This window comes from Boleophthalmus pectinirostris, unplaced genomic scaffold (genome assembly GCF_026225935.1).
Source record: "Boleophthalmus pectinirostris isolate CB_2022bp ecotype Guang Dong unplaced genomic scaffold, ASM2622593v1 HiC_scaffold_9, whole genome shotgun sequence".
Classification (NCBI taxonomy): Eukaryota; Metazoa; Chordata; class Actinopteri; order Gobiiformes; family Gobiidae; genus Boleophthalmus; species Boleophthalmus pectinirostris.
The window spans coordinates 32,065,255-32,090,704 of NW_026571541.1; the positions used below are offsets into that span (position 1 = coordinate 32,065,255).

The 25,450-nt window shown below is 41.1% G+C and overlaps 1 protein-coding gene across 1 annotated transcript in view; it reads right to left on the reverse strand.

Moving 5' to 3' along the window:
- Positions 1 to 6,315: 6,315 nt before the first annotated feature.
- The window catches only part of LOC129407209 (nectin-3-like protein), a 158,407-nt gene continuing 139,272 nt past the window's right edge, over positions 6,316 to 25,450 (reverse strand). The window contains exon 6 of the mRNA XM_055147709.1: positions 6,316 to 7,239. Coding sequence (XP_055003684.1) covers positions 6,614 to 7,239 — 626 coding nt within the window. The 3' untranslated portion in view covers positions 6,316 to 6,613. The remainder of the gene's footprint in view (positions 7,240 to 25,450) is intronic.

Genomic DNA, 25,450 nt, shown 5'->3' on the forward strand with positions numbered 1-25,450 from the left:
CTTTTTACTAGTGTTGTAGTCAAGACCGCACTAATCAAGACCAAAACCTGTCCGAGTCTACGGGGTCCCAAGACCAGGTCAAGACCAAGACCTCTGAGAGTTAAGATCGAGACAAGATCAAGACTTTTAAAGACCGAGGCAAGACCGAGACTTTTAAAGGCTGAGACCGAGACAAGACCGAGACTTTTAAAGGCTGAGACCGAGACAAGACCGAGACTTTTAAAGGCTGAGACCGAGACAAGACCGAGACTTTTAAAGGCTGAGACCGAGACAAGACCGAGACTTTTAAAGCCCGAGATTGAGGCAAGACCGAGACAAGACCGAGACTTTTAAAGGCCGGGACCAAGAGAAGACGAGACTTTTAAAGGCGGGAGAAGAGAAGACCGAGACTTTTAAAGGCCGAGATCGAGACAAGACCGAGACGTTAAAAGGCAGAGATTGAAACAAGACCGAGACTTTTAAAGGGCGGAGACCAAGACAAGACCGAGACTTTTAAAGGGCGGAGACCGAGACAAGACCGAGACTTTTAAAGGCTGAGATTTTTAAAGATCGACAACGAGACAAGGCTGAGATCGAGACAAAACCGAAACCACAGCCCACTGAGACCAAATTGAGATCTTTGTAATTTTCAACATTTATTTTTCGACACTTATTTGTATTTTATAAATCTGTCTCCATTTTATCCGTGTCAAACCTCGAGACTGAGACAAGATCGAGTCCAAGCGCCTTCAAGACCACGAAAAAAAGGTCTGGAGGCTGGTGTCGAGACCAGGACAGGTCTCAAGTACTACAACAGAACGTTTTACTATAGTGTTTTCGCTTTGGGGCTTCATCTTTGGCTTCTGCACAAACTTCAGTGCTGCTATGATATCATATTGTTTAATTTGATGATACAGTATCGATATGGTGGGGCTGCTGTATCGATATATTGCCAAGAGTATTTTTTTTGCATATTTTACTAAATTATTTTGCAACACATTTGACATTTTCACTGTTTTGATGATTAAAATATTTGTGTTTCATATGAACTTTGCACAAGAAGCGGTTTAACAAAGACTTTTAGTGCCACAGCCCAGTTTAGCCTTTATTTTTACTGAATCGTATCGAATCGTTTTAAAATATATCGTATCGAATCATAAGCTCACTGTATCAGACCAGTGGGAGCGTGACAAGATGGATTCTCGTGAGTTTGTGCTTTTATTTGTGTTTGTTTGATTGTTAAATTGGTCCTGTTTACCTGTTTGTCCTGTTTTTTTTTATTATTGTTTTATTTTGTCTCCTTTTTGGTCAATGTGGCTCATTCTTTGGTTGTAATTTTTGTTTGTTTGTATATTTGTGTTCATTATTTAGTTTGTTGTGTTGATGAAGACTGGTAGAGACTATGAAAAAAAAAAAAAAGAGGGTCTAATCGTGGTTCCTCATTCCAGAAAGAAGCTTAGAGGAGACATTTTTTGTTGTTGTTGTTAGGCCTAAATTATAGAATGAGTTGCCTATTCACGTTAGACAAGCTGACTCTTCTTGCGTTTAAATCACTTCTTATAACAAATTTGTTTTCTTTGGCTTTAACTAGAGCAGTTTTGAGGTATTTTACTGCTCAGTAATTGTTGTATGTAAATATTTCTCAATGTTTTACACATATATTTTTATCTCTGTGTACAGCGCTTTGGTCAACTTTATTGTTTCTAACAGCGCTCTGTAAATAAACGGGATTTGGGTTTGGATTTCTCATGAGAATCCATCTTACTGTGCAGGATTTGTAATGTTTGACCTGAAATCAGTCTGAGTTAAGCCAAATATTCGGAATTCAAGTCGTAACTCTTGTGGATACTCTGGCTTTTTGCAGTGTACAAATAAAGCTGGAGTTGCGTTTTGATTTTTTTCATTAAATATTGAATCGTTTGTGAAGAAATGTGAAAAAATAAGACATGAATCCGTGTGTCATTCGTTCATTTGTTTTTCAAAATAAAACCAAAAATAAGAAAACGAAAAAACAACTATTTTCTTCATTATTTGTCTCCAAAACCAAAGTTAAAAAAAAACAGATAATGATTCGTTTTTACAGTTTTCAATTTTGTGTTTAAATGAAAAATGGAAAAAAACGAAAATAACGATCGTTTTCCGTTTACGTGACTTAAACTGCGATGCCGGACTGAACCAGGACTAAACCATTTTCTGTCCTAGTCTGGTCCCAGTCTCAGTCCTGGTCCCAGTCCTGGTCTGGTCCCGGTCTCGGTCCCCATCTCGGTCTCAATCCTGGTCTCAATTCTGGTCTCAGTCCCGGTCTCAGTCCTGGTCTTGGTCCCAGCCTCAGTCCTTGGTCCCAGTCTAAGTCCTGGTCTCAGTCCCCGTCTGGTCCTGGACCTGGTTTAGTCCAGGCTCAGTCCAGGTTTAGTCCTGGTTTAATTCTAGTTCAGTCCTGGTTCAGTCCTGGTTTAGTCCTGGTTTAGTCCTGGATTAGTCCTGATGCAGTCCAGGTTCAATTCTGGTTTGGTCCTGGTTTAGTCCAGGCTCAGTCCAGGTTTAGTCCTGGTTTAATTCTGGTTCAGTCCTGGTTCAGACCTGGTTTAGTCCTGGTTTAATTCTGGTTCAGTCCTGGTTCCGTCCTGGTTTAGTCCCGGTTTAGTTCAGTTTCAGTCCCGATTTAGTCCTGGGTCAATCCGACATTGCAGTCACGGAAGTCACGTAAAGAGGAAACAGTCGTTATCAGTTTTTTCCATTTTTCATTTAAACACAAAATCGAAAACCGAAAAAAACAAATCATTATCTGTGTTTTTCAGTTTGGTTTTGGAGACAAATAATGAAGAAAATAGTTGTTTTTTCGTTTTCTTATTTTTGGTTTATAATGAAAATTGAATGATACACGGATTGACATGTATTCCAACTTTTGAAGCAGGTGAAGCAAATTCTACACAGCGTAACATCCTGAAAACAAAATAATGTAATTCAGGAGGCTCAGTTTTGGTCTCTGTATCAAATATTCCAACAAGTACAAACATCTTTTCCAGCCAAAACTGCTCCGAATCGGTTATTATAACTCCTGTAGCTCCAGCTTATTTTCGCAGTGTACAGCTGGGAACGACGAGCCATTAGTATCTGAATATCTGTCCAAGTATTTCCTAAATTTACTGTATATGATTTAACGCAGCCCTGTCCTCCATAAAGTGTTGCTGAATGAAGGCAGGAGGCACCTCGCTGCCAAAGGGACCGAGCCAAATGTGAAATCCAAATGAAATGAGGTGTTTTGGGAGTTGTTTTTTTACAGTTTAAGAGATTATACGGACACGTCTGTAGATCATAACGTTCGCTTTTTTTGTTCGGATGCGAAAACTGTAAAAATGAAAAAATAAAAAAATAAAAGAGGATGGCTGAGAAGACTTAAAGATGCACTGTGTAATTTTTCAGGTGGAGGATTCGTCAAATTCTTTTCTCCATGAAGATGAATTACCGGTAATCAGTATTTATAGAAAAGTAAGGTAAAAAATGTTTAATTCTATTCATATTTGTATGAATACCGTATTTTTAGGGACTATAAGGCGCACGTAAAATCCTTTAATTTTCTCAAAAATCGACAGTGCGCCTTATGTATTAATTCTGGTTGTGCTTACTGAGCTCGAACTGATTTTTTTTGTGGTAAACAGTGCTCAAAAATCTGTCAAAATGTTTTAGTACGACTTTGGTAAACTATAAAGCCGCACCGCTTGATGGATTGTCGGAGCATTATGGCTACTGTCGTCAGAAGCCTCGTGGAGTAAACGGCGAAATATAGTTTTGCGTTGACTCAACACACACTGCCATCATCGCCTTCTTCACAGAAAGAACTCTCATATTCCACTGAGTCGTGTCCTTTAGTCCGACAGAAGCTGATAAGGAGCAGCACAAGGAGCAAGCTGTTTTTTTCAGAGCTTATAGTTTATGCAAATGAGCCATGTGGTTTTAAGTTTAGTTTCTGTAAAACGCAAACAAATGTGCGCAAAGATGCATTAAACACATTATTACTCAATGTAGATTTGAGTCCTCCTTGTAGGAAATAAAAATCCAAACTAAGAATAATAAATAAAACACATTCAACAAAACGGGGAGGCAATGTCAGGCAAATTACGCCACGATCTGCCAATGGATCGTGGACGCCTGGACTAAGGGATCAGTCTCAAGTGTCGTCCGAGCTTTCACGAAGTCTAGAATCATCAGCGAACAGCGAAATAACAGAGACGAGATTGACTCGGATAATGACGAGAGGGATCCTGAAATCGAAATGATGCCCAACGGTTAAACTCAGACGCTGAAGATGAAGAATTTGATGGAAAAAAGTGAGTGTCTGTGTTACAACTGAACAATATTGAGAGTTATTCTGAATGAGTTGAATAAAGTTTGATTTATCTGACTGTTTTGTTTCACTTAATGCGCCTTATAATCCAGTGCGCCTTATGTATGAAAATAGACGAGAGAATTCAACATTATTGATATTGCGCCTTATTTTTTTTTAAGTGTTCCTAACCGCACTAATCAAGACCAAAACCTGTCCAAGTCTACAGGGTCCCGAGACCAGGTCAAGACCAAGACCTCTGAGAGTTAAGATCGAGACAAGACCGAGACTTTTAAAGACCGAGACAAGACCGAGACTTTTAAATGCCGAGACCGAGACAAGACCAAGACTTTTAAAGGGCAAGATCGAGACTTTTAAACCAAATTGACCAAAACTGAGGTTATCTTTGCAATTTTCGACATTTATTTTTCAACATTTATTTGTATTTTATGAATCTATCTCCATTTTATCAGTTGTTGAGTGTCAGACCTTGAGACTGACACAAGACCGAGTCCAAGCGCCTTCAAGACCGCAAAAAAAAAAAAAAGGTCTTGAGGCTGGTGTCGAGACCGGGACAGGTCTCGAGGACTACAACAGAACTTTTTACTATAGTGTTTTCGCTAAAATAGGCTGAAGTACATCTGTCGACATTTGCTTTTGGGGCTTCGTCTTTCAAAGTTCTTCGTCTAATCCTTTGCGTAATCAGTATTTATAGAAAAGTAAGATAAAAACTGTTTAATTCTAGTCATATTTTTAGGTAGATTTTTCTTTAACCTTCTATTCTTTAAGTGGTCCAAAGTTCTTGTCCTCCTTTGCTTATTCAAAACAGTATCAGAACTAAATGTCCCTGTGTCTCCATCGGGTTTGGTTCTGCGTAAAAGCTACTAACCCTGCAAGTTTAGACCTCAACAAACGTGTTCGAAAATGTCCCAGTGTGTCAGATGCCCTCCCTGTGACTTCACGGGGTCTTAAAATGTCATTTAGACCCTTACAAAATGTTCTGAAGTGCACGGGATTCTTCTTGTATTAGTTTTCGTGAGTTGTTTTCTGTTCTTTTTGACTCTATAACACTTTAAAGGTCCATTGTGTAACTTTTCTGGTGGATGGTCCGTCAAACGGTTTTATCGCTTTGTCTGGAATGTTTCGCAGTATGGTATTAAACGTTTTTATCGTCATGGAAACCAAACCAGACCAAGTTACGGGTCAGATTTGTCTGTTTTCTAAGTATTTTCGAGCTATAAAACCCCCTCCAAATTAAAAAATGTAAGGTAGAGATGTGAATTTAATCGAATTTTGATCGCGATTTCAATTTGTGTTTCGATTTGTTCTGAAATAATAAAGCTTAACAGTTTATTTTGGGATATTTTTTAGATAAATAAGCAGATTGTAAGATTGTATAACAGCTGGATTTGTAGTTTATTTTGGATGTATTTACATTTTTCTATGCCTTAATTCATGTTCAAAGTGTATTTTATCTTTTTTTTTGTTTTAAACATCGCAAAACTGCTCTAAAGTACAGATTTGGAGCCTGAATTTATTTTCAACTTGAAAGTTTTGCGTAAATGATCAATAACAAAGTGAGAGAAATGCTGAATAAATGCATCGTCTAATAATCGTTTGAATAATCGTGACTTCAATATTCACCAAAATAATCGTGATTTTGCGATGTTTTGCATAATCAAGCGGCCCTAAAGAGATGTTTAATGCCATACTGTGGAACATTTCAGGCAAAGCAGCGATAAATCCAAAAGAAACGAGCAGGTGACGGATCCTCAAAGCAGCTTTAACGTCTTTAAATCCCAAATCTAACCACAAACGTAATCGATTTTTTGTCTTTTTTTTGACAAATTTCACTACTTTAGATAATTATTTTCGAGAATAATCCCTAGACTAACCACACAGACCTGCGCAGACGTTCGAGGCACTGTTTCTTTAGTAGTCCGCTCCTCCTCGACTGGGACTAGCCCTGGCGTTCGTCGTCTTAGTCCCCAACCGTCCGAATAAACCCCACTTTGGCCGTGAACACTATTTGCAGCCCTGATAGTGATTTCAGCCGGGGTGGTGGGGGAGTCCGTGGAAGCGTTTACGAGAAGAGGGACAGACTTCGGGGGTTGCGGGGAAGGGGACGCCGAGGAGTCTCCCTGCGCGTCCAAAAAAAAAACGCTTACGATCCCACACGTTAGGCACTCCCCTCTCGGTCCAGCCTCCTTTAAGGTCCAGTGGTTACGATAAAGGCAGCGCGCGTCCGATGCTGTGAGCGTTTTGTTTTTTTTGTCCGTTTTTTTTTTTTTTTCAGTTTTTACGTTCGCTTTAAACATACCACTCCCTGCGCGAAATCACCGAGCCGTCCATGTGAGACACGTAGTCGCTGTCGGTGGCGTTGTCGTAGCAGTCCTCCGGCACGTAGGGGGAGCCGTTGCTGTGCACCGGCGGCCCACACGGGTGCATGTTGTGGTTGTTGTAATGGTTGGCGTAGTAGTTTGGATCTTTGAGGCTCCTCTGCTTCGCGTCGCCTCGGTCCGCCCACTCGTCTCGCTCTTTATACTCGGGGTAAATGATGTCCCCGCTCAGTTTCGGTTTGAGGTCCTGGCTGCCTTTGCTGGTCTTGTCGCCGTACACCTCCTGCAGCTCGTGGGGCTGGAGGACGTCGAGCTGCGCCTCCTTCTGCATGTCCGACGGGCCCAGGTACTGCTTCGTGTAGTAGTCGCCGCGGAAGGTTCGGCGCTGGCGCATGTAGCAGACGGCGCCCAGGATGAGGAGGAGGACGAGGAGCAGGACCCCGCCCACGGCCCCGCCCACGATGGTGCCCAGGGTGGAGTCGGGCGCCGGCGGCTGGGTCGGGGAGGAGATCTGGGCGCGGCGCTGGTCCACCGCCGTGCCCGCCCTCGAGGTCAGGTGGGACGGGGTGGTGGGGGCGGCGGTGGTGGGAGGCGGGTCTGTGGAAAACGAAACACAAAAGGAAAAGGTTGAGTACAAAAAAGGAAAGTTTAGTTTTGTAGTTTTGACCAGGACCGTCGACAGAATTTTGGGCCCCCCTTCCCTCCGTCGACTCGACTTAATTTTCAGATTTTGAGATTTAGGAACACATTTTGATTTGACAATTTGAAAATCTAATTTAAATACTATTTGATAAATGAGATAGAGTGCACTATGAGTCAAAAGTTTGGACACACGATCATCTACCACTTACCACAAAAACGGATAAATGTCTTTTTCCTGTTTCTGTGACAAAAACTGCAATGCTGGACTTTTGCGTCGCATACGGACTGAACCAGGACTAAAACAGGACTGAACCAGGACTAAAATAGGGCTAAAAGGACTGAAACTGATCCCAGGACTAACCAGGACTAAAATAGGGCTAAAAGAGGACTAAACAAGGACTAAATCAGGACTGATCCCAGGACTGAAACAGGACTAAACCAAGACAAAACAAGGATTAAACCAGGACTAAAATAGGGCTAAAACAGGACTGAACCAGGACTAAAACAGGACTAAAACAGGTCTAAAACAAGAATAAAGCAGGACTGATCCCAGGACTGATCTCAGGACGGAAACAAGACTAAAACAGGACTAAACAGGACTGATCCCAGGACTGAAACAGAACTAAACCAAGACTAAACCAGGACTAAAGCAGGACTGAAACAGGACTAAAGCAGGACTAAACCAGGACTAAACTAGGACTAAAACAAGACTAAACCAGGACTAAACTAGAACTGATCTCAGGATTGAACCAGGACTAACCTAGGACTAAAACTGTTACCCCTTTGAAACATGGAAAAAATGAATAACGGCCGTTTCCTGTTTCCGTGACTTAAAATTGCGATGCCGAATACGGACTGAACCAGGTCTAAACCAGGATTGAACCAGGACTGAACTAGGACTGATCCCAGGTCTAAACCAAGTCTAAACCAAGTCTAAACCAGGACTGAGTGTTGGGAGTGTTGCTCAGGACTGAGACCGGGACCAGACCGTGAAACTGAGACTGGGTGAGAGTGAGACTGGGACCAGATCGACCAGGACTGAGACCAAGATTGAGACCGGTTTAGTCTTGGTTCAGTCCTGGTTCAGTCCTGGTCCAGTCCTAAAGTCCGACATCGCAGTTTAAGTCACGGAAACTGACTTTTTTTCCCATTATTCATTTAAACACAAAATCGAAAACTGAAAAAACGAATCGCTATCTGTTTTTTCATTTTCTTATTTTTGGTTTTATTTTGAAAAACGAAGTAACGAATGGTACACAGACACAAGTCCAGATGGAAATATAAAAGAAACTACCTTGATTTACCGTCTAAATACAGCAAGTTTTTTGTCGTCGTGGTATTGCAATCGAAATAAAGTTTGAAGTTTTAGTATCGTGACAAACTCTACCTCCCTCCCTCCCACGTTTTGGATTTTTAATAAAGTAAAAGCTGACATGTCCAGGAAGAGGAAGCAGGCATGGTTCTTCGATTGGTTTATTCAGACAGGCCTCTCCTGAGAGTGTGGATCTGGGAGCAGAGGAGGAAATGAGAGAGCCAGAAGGAGGTGAAGTATAAACTGTCAGTGTGCGGACGAGCGAGGGACACACTCATTACCTCTGTCTCTGTCTCTCTCTCTCTCTTTCTACCTCTCTCCTGGTTTCCTCTGTGTCTCTCATCTCCCTGTGTGCTACTGTTCTTTCTCTCTTTCCATCTCTCCTGACTCCATCTTTCTTCCCTTATTCCTTTCACTCCCCTCTCTCTGTCTCTATCTTTCAATCTATCTCACTCTTTCTATCTCTCTGTCCTGGTTTCCTCTGTGTCTCTCATCTCCCTGTGTGTGTGCCACTGTTCTCTCTCTCTTTCTATCTCTCTTTTCTTCTTCCTTTCAGTTTCCTCTTTGTCTCTTCTCTCTCTCTATCTGTCTATCTCTCCTTCTCTCTCTCTCTTTCTATCTCTCTCTTTCTCTCATCTCCCTGTGTGTCCTGCTGTTCTTTCTCTCTTTCCATCTCTCCTGACTCTATCTTTCTTCTCTCTCTTCCTTTCACTCTCCCCTCTGTCTCTATCTTTCAATCTACCTCTCTCTTTCTTTCCTGGCTTCCTCCGTGTCTCTCTTCTCCCTGTGTGTGTGCCACTGTTCTCTCTCTCTCTCTGTCTATCTATCTTTCTCTCTCTCTCTCTTCTCTCTCTCTCTTCTCTCTCTCTCTTTCTTCTCTCTCTTCTTCTCCCTCTCTCTTTCTCTCTCTCTCTATCTCTCTCTCTCTCTTTGGTCTCTCTCCTGGCTTCCTCTGTGTCTCATCTCCCTGTGTGTGCCACTGTTCTCTCTCTCTTTCCATCTCTCATCACTCCATCTTTCTTCTCTTCTTCCTTTCAGACTCCTCTCTCTCTCTCTCCTCTCTCTTTCATCTTCTCAATCTCTCAATCTATCTATCTATCTCCCCCTTCTCTCTCTCTTTCTAACTCTTTCTCTTGATTCCATCTTTCTTCTCTTCTTCCTTTCACTCCCCTCTCTCTGTCTCTATCTTTCAATCTATCTCTCTCTTTCTTTATCTCTCTTCCTGGTTTCCTCTGTGTCTCTCATCTCCCTGTGTGTGTGCCACTGTTCTCTCTCTCTTTCTATTTCTCTTTTCTTCTTCCTTTCAGTTTCCTCTTTGTCTCTTCTCTCTCCGTCTCTCTCTCTATCTGTCTATCTCTCCTTCTCTCTCTCTCTTCTATCTCTCTCCTGGCGCTCTCTCTTTCTCTCATCTCCCTGTGTGTCCTGCTGTTCTTTCTCTCTTTCCATCTCTCCTGACTCTATCTTTCTTCTCCTCTTCCTTTCACTCTCCCCTCTGTCTCTATCTTTCAATCTACCTCTCTCTTTCTTTCCTGGCTTCCTCCGTGTCTCTCTTCTCCCTGTGTGTGTGCCACTGTTCTCTCTCTCTCTCTCTCTGTCTATCTATCTTTCTCCCCTTCTCTCTCTCTTTCTATCTACTCTCTCTTCTTCTCCCTCTCTCTTTCTCTCTCTCTCTTTCTCTCTCTCTCTCTTCTTCTCCCTCTCTCTTTCTGTCTCTCTCTTTCTGGCTTCCTCTGTGTCTCTCATCTCCCTGTGTGTGCCACTGTTCTCTCTCTCTTTCCATCTCTCATCACTCCATCTTTCTTCTCTTCTTCCTTTCAGACTCCTCTCTCTCTCTCTCTCTCTTTCAATCTCTCTATCTATCTATCTATCTATCTATCTCCCCTTCTCTCTCTTTCTAACTCTTTCTCTTGATTCCATCTTTCTTCTCTTCTTCCTTTCAGTCCCCTCTCTCTGTCTCTCTCTTTCAATCTATCTCTCTCTTTCTATCTCTCTTTCTCTTTCCTGGTTTCCTCTGTGTCTCTCTTCTCCCTGTGTGTGTGCCACTGTTCTCTCTCTCTCTCTCTGTCTGTCTATCTTTCTCCCCTTTTCTCTCTCTCTTTCTATCTACTCTCTCTTCTTCTCTCTCTCTCTCTCTCTTCTTCTCTCTCTCTTTCTCTTTCTCTCTCTCTCTCTGTCTCTCTCCTGGCTTCCTCTGTGTCTCTCATCTCCCTGTGTGTGTGCCACTGTTCTCTCTCTCTTTCCATCTCTCATCACTCCATCTTTCTTCTCTTCTTCCTTTCAGACTCCTCTCTCTCTCTCTCTCTTCAATCTTTCAATCTCTCAATCTATCTATCTCCCCTTCTCTCTCTTTCTAACTCTTTCTCTTGATTCCATCTTTCTTCTCTTCTTCCTTTCACTCCCCTCTCTCTGTCTCTATCTTTCAATCTCTCTCTCTCTTTCTATCTCTCTTTCCTGGTTTCCTCTGTGTCTCTCATCTCCCTCTGTGTGTGCCACTGTTCTCTCTCTCTCTTTCCATCTCTCCTCACTCCGTATTTCTTCTCCTCTTCCTTTCACTCTCCTCTGTCTCTGTCTTTCAATCGATCTCTCTCTTTCTATCTCTCTCCTGTCTCTCTCGTCTCCCTGTGTGTGCTGCTGTTCTCTCTTTCTTTTCTTCTTCCTTTCAGTTTCCTCCGTCTCTTCTCTCTCTCTGTCTATCTATCTCTCTCCCCTTCTCTCTCTTTCCTGGCTTCCTCTCTGTCTCTCATCTCCCTCTGTGTGTGCCACTGTTCTCTCTCTCTTTCCATCTCTCCTCACTCCATCTTTCTTCTCTTCTTCCTTTCAGACTCCTCTCTCTCTCTTTCAATCTCTCAATCTATCTCCCCTTCTCTCTCTTTCTCTTGATTCCATCTTTCTTCTCTTCCTTTCAGTCTCCTCTCTGTCTCTCTTTTCATCTCTCCTGACTCCATCTTTCTTCTCTTCTTCCTTTCAGTCTCCCCTCTCTCTCCATCTCTCCCCTTCTCTCTCTTTCTTTCTGTCTCTCTTTCCTGGCTTCCTCTGTGTCTCTCAACTCCCTCTGGGTGTGGCACTGTTCTTTCTCTTTTTCCATCTCTCCTGACACCATCTTTCTTCTTTTATTCCTTTCAGTGCACTCTCTCTCTTTCTCTCCTTCCCCTTCTCTCTCTCTCTCTCTTTCTGTCTCTCTCCTGGCTTCCTTTCTGTCTCTCATCTCCCTCCGTGTGTGGCACTGTTCTCTCTCTCTTTCCATCTTTCTTCTCTTCTTACTTTCAGTCTTCTCTCTCTATCTATCTATCTTTCTATCGCTCTCTCTCTTTTTCTATTTCTCTCTCTCTGTCTCTCATCTCCCTGTGTGTGCTGCTGTTCTTCCTCTCTTTCCATCCCTCCTGACTCTGTCTTTGCTCTCTCTCTCTCTCTCTCTCCTGACTCTTTTCTGTCTTGCTCTCTCTCTTTGCTTATTCCTTCCTTTCAATCTTTCTCTTTCTGTCTCATTTTCTGCACTCCCTCGATTTCTCTCTCTCTCCTTTTCCTCCGTGTACGCCACTTTCTCTCTTTTCTTTTCCATCTCCCTCTCTGTCTCTCTGTCTCTTTGCACTCAATCTGACTCTCTCCCTGACTCTATGTCTCTCTCTTTCTCTCTCGCCACTCCTTTTCTCTTTCTCTCTCTAACTATCCCTTTCTCTCTCTCTGTCCCTAGGTCTCATCTCTCTCTCCTCTCCTTTTTTCTCTATCCTGGGTCTCTCTCTCTTCTCTTCATCTTTTCAGTCTCCCGCTCTCTGTCTCTCTTCTCTCTCTCTCCACTCAATCTGTCCTCGACTCTATGTCTCTCGCTTTCTCTCTCTCACCACACCTTTTCTGTGTTGCTCTCTCTCTTTCTCTTCTCTTTCTGTCTCATTTTCTGCACCCCCTCGATTTCTCTCTCTCTCCTTTTCCTCCGTGTACGCCACGTTCTCTCTCTTCTTTTCTGTCTCCCTCAGTCTCTCTCCACTTAATCTGACTCTCTCCCTGACTCCATGTCTCTCTCTTTCTCTCTCACCACTCCTTTTCTGTCTTTCTCTCTAACTTTCTGAGGACGCAACGGTTCTCTCTCTCTCGTCTCCCTTCTCTCTCCTTTCTCTTCTCTTCTTCTTTTCAGTCTCTTTATCTCTGTCTCTCTACTTTCTCCACTCAATCTGTTTCTCTCTGACTCTCTCCCTTCCCCTCCTGTCTCCCTGACTCTCTAATTTTCTCTGTTTTCTCTCTCTTTCTCTCTCCCTTCGTCTCCTGCGTTCTTCTCTCGTTCTTTTCTGTCTTTCATTATTATTATTTAGTAAGAGAACATGTATGGCAATGATTATACATGATGCACAAACGCTCCGGATCGTAACCATGACCTCATTTCCTTCTGTTCTCCCATATTTTCCCTCGCAAACTCGCTCTCTCTCTTACTTCAGCGCTGGAGACGAGCTGGGCGAAGTGTCTTGCCCGAGAGCACAATAACAGTATCCTCGACAGCTACTGCATCCCCCCCTCGTGACGGTCTTGTATCCGAGTACTAACCCGAGCTCTGACAAAATCGGGTATTGACAAAGCCTCAAGAAAAGTTTTACAGGAGCCAGTGATCGATAGAAGTGATCACGGTCCCGTTTGGGGGTTTGATTTTCAGCAAAAAGGTGAAAAACTGTTGGCTGTGATGTTATTTGAGAGGGACTCGTTTCACGGCACAAATCAGCTCTCCTGTTGTAATTCTAGAGGAGTAAGTTTTTGTTTTATGGTCAGGTTGTGTTGAAACAAAGCTTGAAGTCGAACCTGAGTAACAGCTTCAGAGAAAAGCAGTAGGGCTGTGCAAAAATATTAAAATATCCATATATCGTATCGTTTAATGTGATGATGTATCAATATATCACCAAGAGTATTTTTTGGTATTACTTGGTATTTTACTAAATTATTTTGTTACAGCGCTACAGTTTTGTTGCTTGTTTAGAGGAAGGAAACTTATTTATGCGACACATTTGACATTTTCACTGTTTTGATGATTAAAATGTTTGTGTTTCATATGAATTTTACACAAGAAGTGGTTTAACAAAGACTTTTAGTGTCAAAGCCATGATTTAGCCTTTATTTTTTATTGAATCGTGTCGAACTGATTTGAAATATACTGTGTCGTACAGAATCGAAAGCTCAGTGTATCGAGATATGTATCGTATAGTGGCCTATGAATCGAGGTAAGTATCGTATCGACCACTTTTGAATGATACACAACCCTAGTAGGGGTGTACGAAAATATCGAAATATTGACATATCGTCTTGTTTAATTTGTTACAGTGCTACAGTTTTGTTGTTTTTTCAGTGCAAGGAAACTCATTTATGCAACACATTTGACATTTTCACTGTTTTGATGATTTAAATGTTTGTGTTTCATATGAACTTTGCAAAACAAGAGGTTTAATAAAGACTTTTAGTGTCACAGCCACGATTTGACCTTTATGTTTTACTGAATTGTGTCAAATCTATTTGAAATATATTGTATCGTATTGAATCGAAACCTCACTGTATCGAAATATGTATCGTATTGTGGCCTATGAATTAAGGCATGTATCGAATCGGCGACTTCTGAATGATACTCAAGCCTAGACAGGTGTCAAAAAAGGCCTAACTGTGCTAAAATATCAAAATATTGATATATATCGTATCGCTTAATGTGATGATACAGTATCGATATCGTGGGCTGCTGTATCGATATATTGCCAAGAGTATTTTTTGGTATATTTTACCACATTATTTTGTCACAGTGCTACATTTTGTTGCTTCTTTAGTGGAAGGAAACTCGTTTATGCGAAACATTTGACATTTTCACAGTTTTGACGATAAAAATGTTTGAGTTTCATATGAACTTTGCACAAGAATTGGTTTAATAAAGAGTTTTAGTATCACAGCCATGATTTAGCCTTTATTTTTATTGAACTATATCGAATCAGTTTGAAATATATCGAATTGAAACGGCACTGTATCGAAAAGCGTATCGTATCATCGATGTATCGAGGTATGTATTGTATCGGCAACTTCTTAATGACACCCAGCCCTAGAGAGCAGCGCCTCTGTTTCATTCAGTCATTTAATTATTGTGCTTTTTTTCTTTTCCCCAAAACAATACTTTACATTTACAAGAGCCTTTATTAGTATTAAAGTTATGAGGTATAAATGCTGTAATTTTTTTTTTATGGAGCAATACACTGTACTCATAGACTGTAGATGGACAAATCGAACTCACTAGGCAAACAGGAAGTGAACATGGGTGCACTTCTGGCTCCATCGACTCTGGCTCCAATTGATTTTACATTGAAAAATTGTCACTCCTCGTCTTTGCATGATCCTGGTGGTTTTTCTTTCGCTGTTTTGTTGTTTTGTTGTTTTGTCTATAAATAAATTCCTTTTCCTAATGTTTAAAGGTGCATTGTGTAACTTTTCTGGTTGGGGGTCCATCGCCTGCTTGTTTCTATGGATATGTCACTACTCTGGCAGGAATGTTCCACAGTATGACATTAAACATCTCTACTTTACATTTATCAGCTCAAAAATACCTAGAAAAACAGGCGTTCTGACTGTGAGCGGGGTCGCCTCTCCACAGATCTGACCTGTAACTTGGTCTGGTTTGGTCTCAATGAAGATTGAAAGGTTTAATGCCATACTGTGAAACATTCCAGACAAACCAACCAATATTATTTCCACGGAGAAGAGCATTTGACGGACCCTTTACCCTTTTATTGCTACGTATTTACAATTTATTGTTACCACTTTTATATGTTTTTCTATTTGTTATTGCAATTTATTGTGATGTGTGAGCTTCTGTGTCCAGGTAATTTCCCTTGTGGATCAATAAAGTTTGTCTAAGTCTAAGTCCAAGTCATGTGAGTAGATCTAGAGTGGGATCGATGTTGGGCCCAGGTCTGGTTTGTCCCGTCCTGGAGCCAGAGCCAGAGCCGGGAGCCAGGAGCCGGGGACAGAGGCAGGGGCAGAGACGGGGGGAGGTGGGACCCTGGCGTCTGCATCCTGACACCTGAACTGTGCAGCCTGATACCAACACTTCTGCAAATGGTGTGTCATTGATTAAAGACCAGAACGGACCCGATCGATAGATAAAAAAACAGCAGCAGTGATTAGGCCGCGCAGCAGAGGGAAGCAATTTAGACGAATAGTGAGGGAAGGGTTTGATAATTGTTAACTAGAGTGTAAACTTTTAACTCATAAAAGTGCACTGTGTAACTTTTTGGGTCCGTCACTTTGTTGTTTCTATGGATACGTCGTTGCTTTGCTTCGAATGTTCCACAATATGACATTAAACAGCTCTACCTTACATTTATTCAATTACAGGTGGGTTCATAGCTCAAAAATACCTAGAAAAACAGACTCTGACTATGAGCAGGATCGTCACTCCGCAGATCTGACCTATAACTTGGTCTGGTTTAGTGTCCATGACGATAGAAAGGTTTAATGCCATACTGTGAAACATTCCAGACAAAGCATTTGAAGGATTCTCCACCAGAAAAGTTACACGATACGGAAACTAGTATCAAAACTCCTTACTAATTTGAGCAAGTATTGATACTAAAATAGTTCACATAGACTAGTACCTTATTTTTTGGACTATAAGGCGCACTTAAAATCCTTTACATTTCTCATAAATCGACAGTGCGTCTTATGTATTAATTCTGGTTGTGCTTACTGACATCAAACCGATTTTATGTGGTACACGGGGCTCAAAAATCTGTCAAAATGTTTTAGTACGTCTTTGTTAAGCTGCGAAGTCGCACCACTTGATGGATTGCCAGAGCATTACGGCTACTGTAGTTAAGAACCTCGCGAAGTAAAGAGCGAAGTATAGTTTTGCGTCGACTCACACTGCACACTGCCACCATCGCCACTGAATCGTGACTTTTAGTCCGACACAAGTTGACCACATCAGGGCACAAGGAGCGAGTTGTTTTTTTCAGAGCTTATAGTTCATGCAAATTATCCATGTGGTTTTAAGTTTCATTTCTGTAAAACATAAACAAATGTTCGCAAAGCTGCATTATTACTCAATGTATGTACTTATTAACACATTATTACTCAATGTATATTTGAATCGTCCTCGTAGGAAATAAAAAACAAACTTAAATGATCCACCCACATTCACATTCATAATCCACGTTCACCAAGACAGGGAGGCAACGCCGAGCGAATTAAGCCACGATCTGCCGATGGGTCGTGGACGCCTCGGCTAAGGATCAGTCTCAAGTGTCGTCCGTTTGTTTCGCTTAATGTGCCTTATAATTCAGTGCACCTTATGTATGAAAAAAGACGAGAGAATTCAGCATTACTGATATTGCACCTCATAATGTGGTGCACCTTATAGTCCGAAAAATATGGTATATGAAAAGTATATATATATATATACATGAAAGTATAGTAAAATAAAAGTAAAGTATATATATAAATGAAATGATCCAAGCCACATCAGAAATAATGAGTGACTAGTCGACTACTAAAATAATATTTAGCTGCAGCCAACTGAATACTGTAGGTTAAATGTGCATACTTTTCTGATGGAGGGTCTGTCAAATGCTTTTCTCCGTGGAAATGTTATTACTTTGTCTGGAATGTTTCACAGTACGGCATTAAATCTTTCTACCTTCATGGAGACTAAACCAGACCCCCGCTCCGTCAGAATGTCTGTTTTTCTAGGTATTTCTGAGCTATAAAACCACCTGTAATTCAGTAAACGTAAGGTAGTAGAGCTGTTTAATGTCACACTGTGGAACGTTCCAGGCAAATCAATGAGTTCTCCATGAGCAGGTGACAGACACTCCACCAGAAAAGTTACACAATGCACCTTTAAAACAAAAGAATGGGCACAGCGAGTCCCTTCACCTACGCCCTGGTTTAACAGAGTCAGAGTGCACGCGGGTTATCAACATGGCCTCAGCCTGTAATCCCACAGTGATTTGTGACAGAGAACACGCCTCAGGACCAAGGACCACACAAAGACTCAGATTACAGCCCCGGGTTTGAAAAAAAAAAATCTCTATAATTTTGCTCCGCGGACAGAAAATATATTTTATTAAACAGCACTTTCAGATGCACTGTGTAACTTTACGTCAAATGCTTTTCTCCATGGAAATTTTATTGCTTTGTCTGGAATGTTTCACAGTTTGACAAACCTTAAACCTTTTTATCTTCACGGAGACCAAACCAGACCAAGTTATAGCTCAGATCTGCGGAGAGGCGACCCCGCTCACAGTCAGAATATCTGTTTTTCTCTGTATTTTTGAGCTGTAAAACCACCCCTGTAATTACATAAATGAATAAAGGTAGAGTTTTTGTTTAATGTCATACTGCGGAACATTCCAGACAGAGCAATGACATATTAATATAAACAAGAACACCAGAAAAGTTACACAATGCACCTTTAATAAGAGGATTTACTGGTAATACACGGTGTTTACGCAGGGCTCGCACCGCATCGAAACTGGGAATGAGATGAAACAAGAACTACAATAGGACCAACGCTGGAATGTAAGTACAAAAGTAAAAGTACTGTGCTTAAAGAGGGAGTATTACACTTTTATGGGGAATTAACTGCTAACACATAACATATTCAGATCACAGTGTTACTTTTTATTGTTTTGGAAATGCTGTATTCGCCGAAAACAACGTACTGACATGTTTTATCAATTAAATTTTAGGTTTTGATGCTCATTTTCATAAAGGCCCGTTCAGACCAGAGAGTCAAAAATACACCCTAGACGTCTCTATTTGGACGCCTTTTGCTTTTGAGTTGAGTTTGACGACGTGGACGAACGGGAGAAAAATACTTGGCGCACGTCCGTTGCCCTGGAAACAAGTGCCCGGTCCTGGTCTTTTCCCGAAACGATGGCAGACCAGACTGAGAGAGACTTTAGTGTTTTTATTACATCAGCGGAGGAGATCGGGTTGACGAATGCAGCCTATATATACACAGTGTTGGGAAGGTTACTTTTAAAATGTAATCCCCTACAGATTACAGATTACATACACCAAAATGTAGTTTGTAACATAATCCATTAAATTACTTTAGGTGAGTAACGTAATCTGAATACTTTGGATTACTTGATTTGCTGTAGAGAAGCAAAGACTAAGATGGTTTAGACCTGTTTTAGATCTGGTTTAGACCTGGTTTAGATCTAGTTTAGCTCTAGTTTAGACCTGGTTTAGTCCTGGTTTAGACCTGTTTTTTGTCCTAGTTTTAGTCCTGGTTTAGACCTGGTTTAGATCTAGTTTAGATCTAGTATAGACCTGGTTTTAGTCCTTGTTTAGACCTGGTTTAGATCTAGTTTAGACCTGGTTTTAGTAATGGTTTAGACCTGGTTTTATTCCTGGTTTAGACCTGGTTTAGATCTAGTTTAGATCTAGTATAGACCTGGTTTAGATCTAATTTAGAACTAGTTTAGACCTGTTTTTTGTCCTAGTTTTAGACCTGGTTTAGACCTGGATTAGACCTGGTTTAGATCTAGTTTAGATCTAGTATAGACCTGGTTGTAGTCCTTGTTTAGACCTGGTTTAGATCTAGTTTAGACCTGGTTTTAGTAATGGTTTAGACCTGGTTTTATTCCTGGTTTAGACCTGGTTTAGATCTAGTATAGACCTGGTTTAGATCTAGTTTAGAACTAGTTTAGACCTGTTTTTTGTCCTAGTTTTAGACCTGGTTTAGACCTGGATTAGACCTGGTGTTAGTCCTGGTTTAGACCTGGTTTAGATCTAGTTTAGATCTAGTATAGACCTGGTTTTAGTCCTTGTTTAGACCTGGTTTAGATCTACTTTAGTTTCCGGCAATGAGTGGAATTACCGAGAGAAAAAAAAAAAAAAGGGAGATATAGCCCAAAATGTCAAAACAGGAAAATACCTCTGTGTAATCCATTTATTTCAACAAAGTAACTGTAATCCAATTACCACTCACTGAAACAGTAACTGTAACTGAATACAGTTACTCATAATTTGTACTCTGATTACATAACTCCGGTACATGTAATCTGTTACTCCCCAACACTGTCTATATGTATACTCCACTAATGACACTGGTCCAGTCCTGGTTTAGTCCCGATCTAGTCCCGGGTTAGTCCTGGTTTAGTCCCGGTTTAGACCTGGTTTAGTCCTGGTTTAGTCCTGGTCTGGTTCTGGTGTAGTCCTCGCGATCGGTATTTGTATCATGTTTTCAACATTGCACAGAATCTTACAGCTAAACATAAGCAGGGTTTGAATAGTGACCAGGAGAGATCACTAGATTACGTAAACATGCATGACATCTGTTTTTGACGAATGAATGTTAAAACACAAGTAAACCAAAAATCTGTTCTGCATAATGCCCGTTTTATGTACAACTTTAAGATCTCTGTGCCTCACTTAAGTATATTTTTCAGTCTATATTTCACTTTTACTTCACTACTAGGGATGTAACGATATCCAAATCTCTCACGATGTGCATCTCACGGTACGATATTTACCGCGATATTTTGTGGAGGCTAAAAAAACTTTGAATATGCGACTTTTTTCTCTTAAAATCCCTTAATCCAAAGCCTAAAACAGCCTAGAACTGTTATTTCTTCTTGTAGTCTGCACAGAAACGGAGCAAAGGATCATGGTCTATGTAGTCCCCTCTGTGTTTTTTGAAGCTACTGCTGCACCGTAACTGTTCATTTAACCGAAGAGACTTGTAATTCGATATATTGTGACGGTCCACGATATTATTTTGAGACTTTTGACGATACGATATGACGATATTTCGATATTCACATATTTACATGCCTATTCTGTATTTAAAACAGGACTAAATAAAAAAAAGTACGTCTATTTCTTTTGGTTCCAGAGCGCTTGGGGGGTTATTTTCCTGCTTGCGACGGTTGAGTTGAAGTCTGGAGCGCAAACGCAAACAAAAACATATTATAAAAATGACTCTAAAATATAATGAAGTCAATGTGCATGTCTTGGATGAAAAATTCAGCGCAGTTCTTTATCCAGAGGCTTTAAATAGTTTTAGTCACAAGTACAAGTACAAGTATAAATGGGCACTGTAATGTGACACTTTTATTTAAAGAGAGGGCGCAGTACGGAAGAGCCGACTGAGCGAGGATCATCAGAGGAGCCGCCCGCACCGTGAGCAGTGGAGGGCTTGTTCGCAGAGCGCGGACGGTTAAAAGACTCGTGTTTATGGAAGGGAGGGGCTGATTAATAACAGGATTTAGAGGAGCTTTGGAGCTTTGGGCAGAGATCTGAGATTATTGGTGTTAACAGTCGAATTGCAGGAGCCAGATGTGAAGAAGTCCCCAGCGTCTGTATTTGATGTCTCCAAACGGTGAGGGGGAAGTCGTCCAGAAACTATGCGCTGTTTGTTTGAACTGCGGACGGCGTTGATGAGCGAAAAAAGTCGTCCTTGAGTTTCTTTGTTTGCTGCAGTCTGAGATCATTTGTGCCGATATGTAATACTGCTGCTACTACTACTACTTCTTCTACTAATACTACTACTAATACTACTAAAAGCACATAAGTCCTGCGCTCAGGTCTCTGCACTGGCTTCCTATGACTCAGAGAAGAGACTTTAAAGCGGCTCTGCTTGTACAAGTCTCTCCATGGCCGAGCACCAAAGTACATCTGTGACAAGTTAGTGCCATATGAACCATCTTGCACTTTGAGGAGCTCAAGGACCGGCCTCCTGCTGGTGCCCAGAGTCAGAGGAGTCAGAGTTTCAGACCTAAAAAACTTGGAACAGTCCCGTCATGCAATAGGTGAGTTTAATTGTTGACAAAAGCGCGCGTTGCATGCTGGGAATTATTTTGGCAATAAACACTAATTCAACATGACGGACGGAGCGAGAAAGCACGTAAAGGGTATTGATCCCGGTTATTTATCCACTCTAACGGCAGAGGACCCAAGACCATTTGACCAGAAATTGGTCATAAGCATCGATGGAGCCAAATCACCCTTTTCAACCCCGACAAAAGGTGGACCAAACCAAAATTTCTGGTCAGAATCGTCAACTACCTGGACAAATATTCACTTATATCCACAATGACTTGGTGGAAACTCCTGGGCCATTCACAGCAGAAAAGATGAAAACCTCCAAGAGTCTCGATGTATTTGTTGAACTTGTTGGAGTCCACGGTTTGTTAGGATCTTCTACGTTTGCTCTGTGAATGTTTGAAAGCCGTTTAATTCACCGTTAGTGGTTCTTTTCACTCAGAATACGAAAAAGACATTTTCCTTCTTCCGTGCTTCTATTTGTGCATCCGATAATGCAGCAGAATTTACCATTATCGGGGATAAATACGCGAGGTTACGCACTGTGTTTGACCGCTCACGTGTTTCTTGCCTCTGACCAAAATATTTCCCAGCAGCAACGCGGGCTTTTACTAACAATGACGTCAGCTGAAACTTGCCTATAAAGGACTTTTAATATATTCAGTCGGAGTGCTTCGGGTTTGTACCTTACCCACTTTTACATTTTCCAGTAAGGGTATCTTTCTGTTTAAAGATTGTTTTAACCCTCGTAGAGCACCTGTACTGCTGTTTTTAAACTCTTTTATGACCCAGTGAAGCGCTCTACCTCTTTTTCTTCATCAGACCTGGAACAGTCTTCCTGAACTTGTGAGACAAGCCTCTAGTTTGATGCTGTTTAAATCCAGACTCAAAACAGTTTAGCTGCACATAATTGAAAGGTTTTCAATTTTTCATTCTGCACTCTTCTCTCTTTTTTATTTTATTTTATGATGATTATTTATGTTTTGATTTGTGATTTTAATGTATTTCTTATTCTCTAAAGCACTTTGAATTACTTTGTGTACGAATTGCGCTATACAAATAAACTTGCCTTGCCTTGCCTTACTACTAGGGATGTAACGATATCTAAATCTCTCGGTACGATATTTTCACGATATGCATCTCACTGTACGATATTTATTGCGATATTTAGGAAAGGTTAATATGCTCCTTTTTCCTCTTAAAAAGCCTTGACAAGACTTAATCCAAAGAACTAAGACTTAAAAGTGCTTAGAAATGTTATTTCTTCTTGTAGTCTGCATTGAAATGGAGCAAAGGATCATGGTCTGTGTAGTCTTGTAGCAAAGAGACTTGTAATTTGATATATTGTGATGGTCCACGATATTATTGTGAGAACTTTGACGATACGATTTCTCACAATATTTCAGTTATTGTTACTGTTAAAACTGAGGGGTGATGGCGCAGGAGGGTGGGAGCGGAGTTTGTGAAGTCCTTTGCCAGAGCTCGTCAACTTAAATCAAGTCGATGTCGAGGTAAGCAGAGGCAGAGGTTTGGCTAAAGGTTGGGACCAGTTCACCAGTTCTTTGTGAGTTAAAACTAGTGCTGATTATTTTTTTAACCTGATTAATTACACTTTAGAATTTTGATGAAACACGATTAATCGCAGTCAATTATTCTTCAAAAAAATGACCCAAAATATTTGTTGACAACACTGCCGCCGGGGTTTGTCGTGCTCGGCTTGTTGTCGCTGTACAAGTGCAAGCCGCTGAATCAAACACATGCTCTGCTTTAAGATGGTATTTTAATCTTGTTGAGCTTCTGTGGAAAGAGAGTTCATCGCTGCGATATCTGCAAACTACCTTAGTTTTATCTGAAGTCCCGTCGGGGAGTTTTTGGAAGAGAAATTTGCAGCTGAGCACACGAGTCGTAGTGTTATTAATCATCTTTGCATCGGCCTATGGATAAACCTGATCCAGGAGCATGTGCAGTCAAAATAAACTGTTAATCTGCGTTAAAAATATATTAGTGCAATAATTTTTTTGTGATTACTCGCATGTGTTAATGCTGACTGCCCTAGTTATTAAAACATTATAACCTGTGCATCCAGTGGTTTAAAAAAAAACAATAATCCAAATAAAAACACTTAAAAACTGACACAATCTTTGCTAGATCTAAATACTTTTGGTGCATGTGCAATGGTGCCTTCTAATGAATCGTATCAGGTTTGTGAAGTTGTAGTGTGCAGTTTTGTGTCATGTTTTTGCATATTTATGGAGAATTGTCGTGTGGGCGCATGGGTGAGCTTGTGGGCTGAGCACTGGACAGAGGAGGGGTCGAATTGGGTCCAGGAGAGATCACTAAATGACTCAAACATGCATGGATGACATCTAAAACCTCTTCAGGCATGTTTTTGATGAGAAAACATGGGATAAAGGTCTGCTCCTGCCCACATCTGAGATATTTGGTCCCCTCTCCCGCCCGCAAATCCCGCAAGATGGGGACGTTCACTTTCTTAAGCTCAATCAAACACTGAGAAGCGGAAAGGAATTGTCCAAAACAGTGGTCCCCAACCTTTTTTGCGCCACCGACCGGTTTTATATCAGACGATATTTCGCGGACTAGAGGGAGTTGGGGAGTGTGGGGGCTGCGTATGGGAGGAGGTGCGGTGGGCGGTTCAACGACATGGTTAAGTCCTGGCTAAATCCTGTTTTAGTCTTGGTTTTAAGTCCTGTTTTAGACCTGGTTTAGTGGCGCGCAGCCCGTGCGACGTACAGGAGGGGAGAACGGTCTGCATGATGTAGGGGACGGGGGGAACGATCAGACGGTCTACGAGGCGTATGGGAGAGGGGTTTCGCATTTTTGGTCCCCGGTCTGAGGGTTCGGGACCCCTCGTCTGAAATGTGCGCGAGATTAGACCAAATACGCAAATTTAGGCTGCTTAAAATGTTTTTATTAATGCCAAATAAAATATCCAGCACAAATTATGCACGATATGCTTTATATATTTATATATTATACTTTACACTAGGGCTGGGTATCATTAAGAAGTTGCCGATACGATACATACCTCGATACACTGGCCACAATACGATACATATCTCGATACAGTGCACTTTCCATTCAATATGATATATTTCAAATCGATTCGATACGGTTCAATAAAAAATAAAGGCTAAATCGTGGCTGTGATACTAAAAGTCTTTGTTAAACTACTTCAGTGCAAAACACAAACATTTTAATCATCAAAACACTAAAAATGTCAAATGTGTTGCATAAATGAGCTTCCTTTCACTCCACAAACAACTAAACTGTAGCTCTGTAACAAAATAATTTAGTAAAATACACCTAAAAATACTCTTGGTGATATATCGATACAGTAGCTCACGATATCGATACTGTATCATCACATTAAACGATATGATATATCGATATTCCGATATTTTTGCACACCCCTACTTTACACTCATATTTAGTTTGCGGGACTGCAGTTTATCATCCCACCCGCCCCCTCCCGCAATGAGTTTTCAAAATGTGTCCCGCGCCGCCCTGTTTTGCGTCGGGTGTGGGAGTGCACGGCTCTAACATGGGACAAAGAGTTTGCATTATGCTCCTTTTTGTGTTTTTGGCTCCTGTATCTGTACTTTTACTTAAGTAACATGTCTGAGTACTTTTTCCACCAATGCGTAGGACTAAACCAAGTCTATTTTTGGTTTAAACAGGCTCAAACCAGGACCAAACTAGGACATGTAGTGCGTAGCGTCAACATACCCTATACATGAATTCTGGTTTAAATTTGGAGTTATAACCAGTTTTGTCATTCTTAAGTCTTGTATGTCATTCCTAATCCATTTATCACTAATAGCTGGTTTACGATAATCAAATTTTCTAATACAGAGTTACATCATTTCTGTTTTACATACAGAGTAATTACAACGGCGAGTGTGAGATGGATTCCAGATGGGTAAGAATTATGAATGCGCCTTCTTTCGATTCCATCCGCTTTTATATTACTTATTTGCCCCGGAGAACTGCAACTAAAATATGTGACGATATCAGACACAAATCAAAGTGAAAGTAAGTATCCCCCTGCTC